The 1,478-nt window shown below is 51.9% G+C and overlaps 1 protein-coding gene across 1 annotated transcript in view; it reads left to right on the top strand.

The window, feature by feature from the left end:
• Window positions 1–1,472, top strand: part of Nrsn2 (neurensin 2) — a 7,405-nt gene extending 5,933 nt beyond the window's left edge. The window contains exon 3 of the mRNA XM_005363191.3: window positions 775–1,472. Coding sequence (XP_005363248.1) covers window positions 775–1,197 — 423 coding nt within the window. The 3' untranslated portion in view covers window positions 1,198–1,472. The remainder of the gene's footprint in view (window positions 1–774) is intronic.
• The last annotated feature ends 6 nt before the right edge of the window (window positions 1,473–1,478 follow it).

The raw sequence follows: 1,478 nt of genomic DNA, 5'->3' as shown, positions 1-1,478 counted from the left end.
GCCCTGGAGAGGGGAGCATGGCATCTCTCTGAGCTCACTTCCTCTTCCTCCCAGCATTCTGTTCTGTTTACTCCTCCCACCTATGTTTTATTATGTTTTATGTTTATGCCAAACAGTTTCTTTATTGCTTAACCAATGAAATCAACAGATTGATATATGATACTCCCACATCATAATCCTATTGCTGGAGAGACAGACAAGAGGATCTCTCTGGGACTTGCTGGCCAATGAGCCTAGCCTAATTAACCAGTTCCATTTCCTGGAGAGAGATCCTATTTCAAAACCTAAACAGCTCCAAGAAACAATACCAGAGACTGACCCCTCACCTTTACATGTGCCATTGCAACCCCTCTGTACAACACACACACACGTACACACATGCACACATACATGCACATGCATTATATGGGGCCCAGATAATGATGGACAGAACTCAAGGTTGGCTTTGCCATTGAGGAAAAATATTACCAGAGTGGATATGGTCATATACACCTGCAATTCCAGGACTTAGAAGACCGGCTCCAGGCCATTTTGGGCTATATAGACAGTTCTCGGCTCTTCTGGTCATGACCTGGCTTCAAACTGAAATTCAAAAGGGGCTGAAGCTGTAGCTCAGTGACAGAGTGCTTGCCCCTAACATGTTCAAAGTCCTGGTCTCTGCCCCCAGCACTGTCAGTTAGGTCCTGTGAGGATGTTCTGTGATGCCCATTTCATGGTCCTATGATCCTGGACCCCGGCTGAGCCTGGATGCTTGCTGTTGTCTGCTCTCCTCAGGTGACTGTGTCCGTGGCGTCCCTGCTTCTCCTGCTCGGTGTGGCAGCCCTGACCACTGGCTATGCAGTGCCCCCCAAACTAGAGCTGGTCAATGTCAGTCGCTTCTCATCTTTGGATGATCCAATTGCCGACTATAACCAAGCTCTGATCACCTGCCGTGTGGCAGGAGCAACACTGTGCGGGACAGCGGGGATCCTGCTGGCTGTCTGCCTCTTCTTGGCCACCTCCAGTTGGCTGAACCAGGACATCAAGGCAGAGCCCTTGGTCTCCGAAGCTGACAGCCCTGTGGAGGTCTTCAGAGATGAGCCCGAGCAGCTGTCCCCTGGCTTCCATGATGTCAGCAATCAGTCTTGGTTCTTGACTCCCACCAGTCCTTTGGGGCCGTGTTCTGTGCAGACCAGCCAGCCCCAAAAGGACTCCTAAGTCTGCAGGCTAGAGAAGGCAGACACTTCCCCCCGGCCCTCCTCGCCCATCACCCTTCTTCTGTGCTGTAGTGCCAGTCTCTCCAGAACCCTCAGAGCCCCCTCCCACCCCCCAGTAAGTCTTATGCGCCAATCTGCTCAAGACGGGTAAACTCAACTAAGAACGCCCGTCCAGGCTGGTGAAATGGCCAGCGAGTGAAGGGCCTTCCTGGCAAGATTGACAACCTGAGTTCCATATCTGGGACCTACAAGGTGGAAGAGGCCTGGCTTCCTCTGGTTGTC

This window comes from Microtus ochrogaster, linkage group LG8 (assembly GCF_000317375.1).
Source record: "Microtus ochrogaster isolate Prairie Vole_2 linkage group LG8, MicOch1.0, whole genome shotgun sequence".
Classification (NCBI taxonomy): domain Eukaryota; kingdom Metazoa; phylum Chordata; class Mammalia; order Rodentia; family Cricetidae; genus Microtus; species Microtus ochrogaster.
This window is presented reverse-complemented; position numbering and strand designations above follow the sequence as displayed.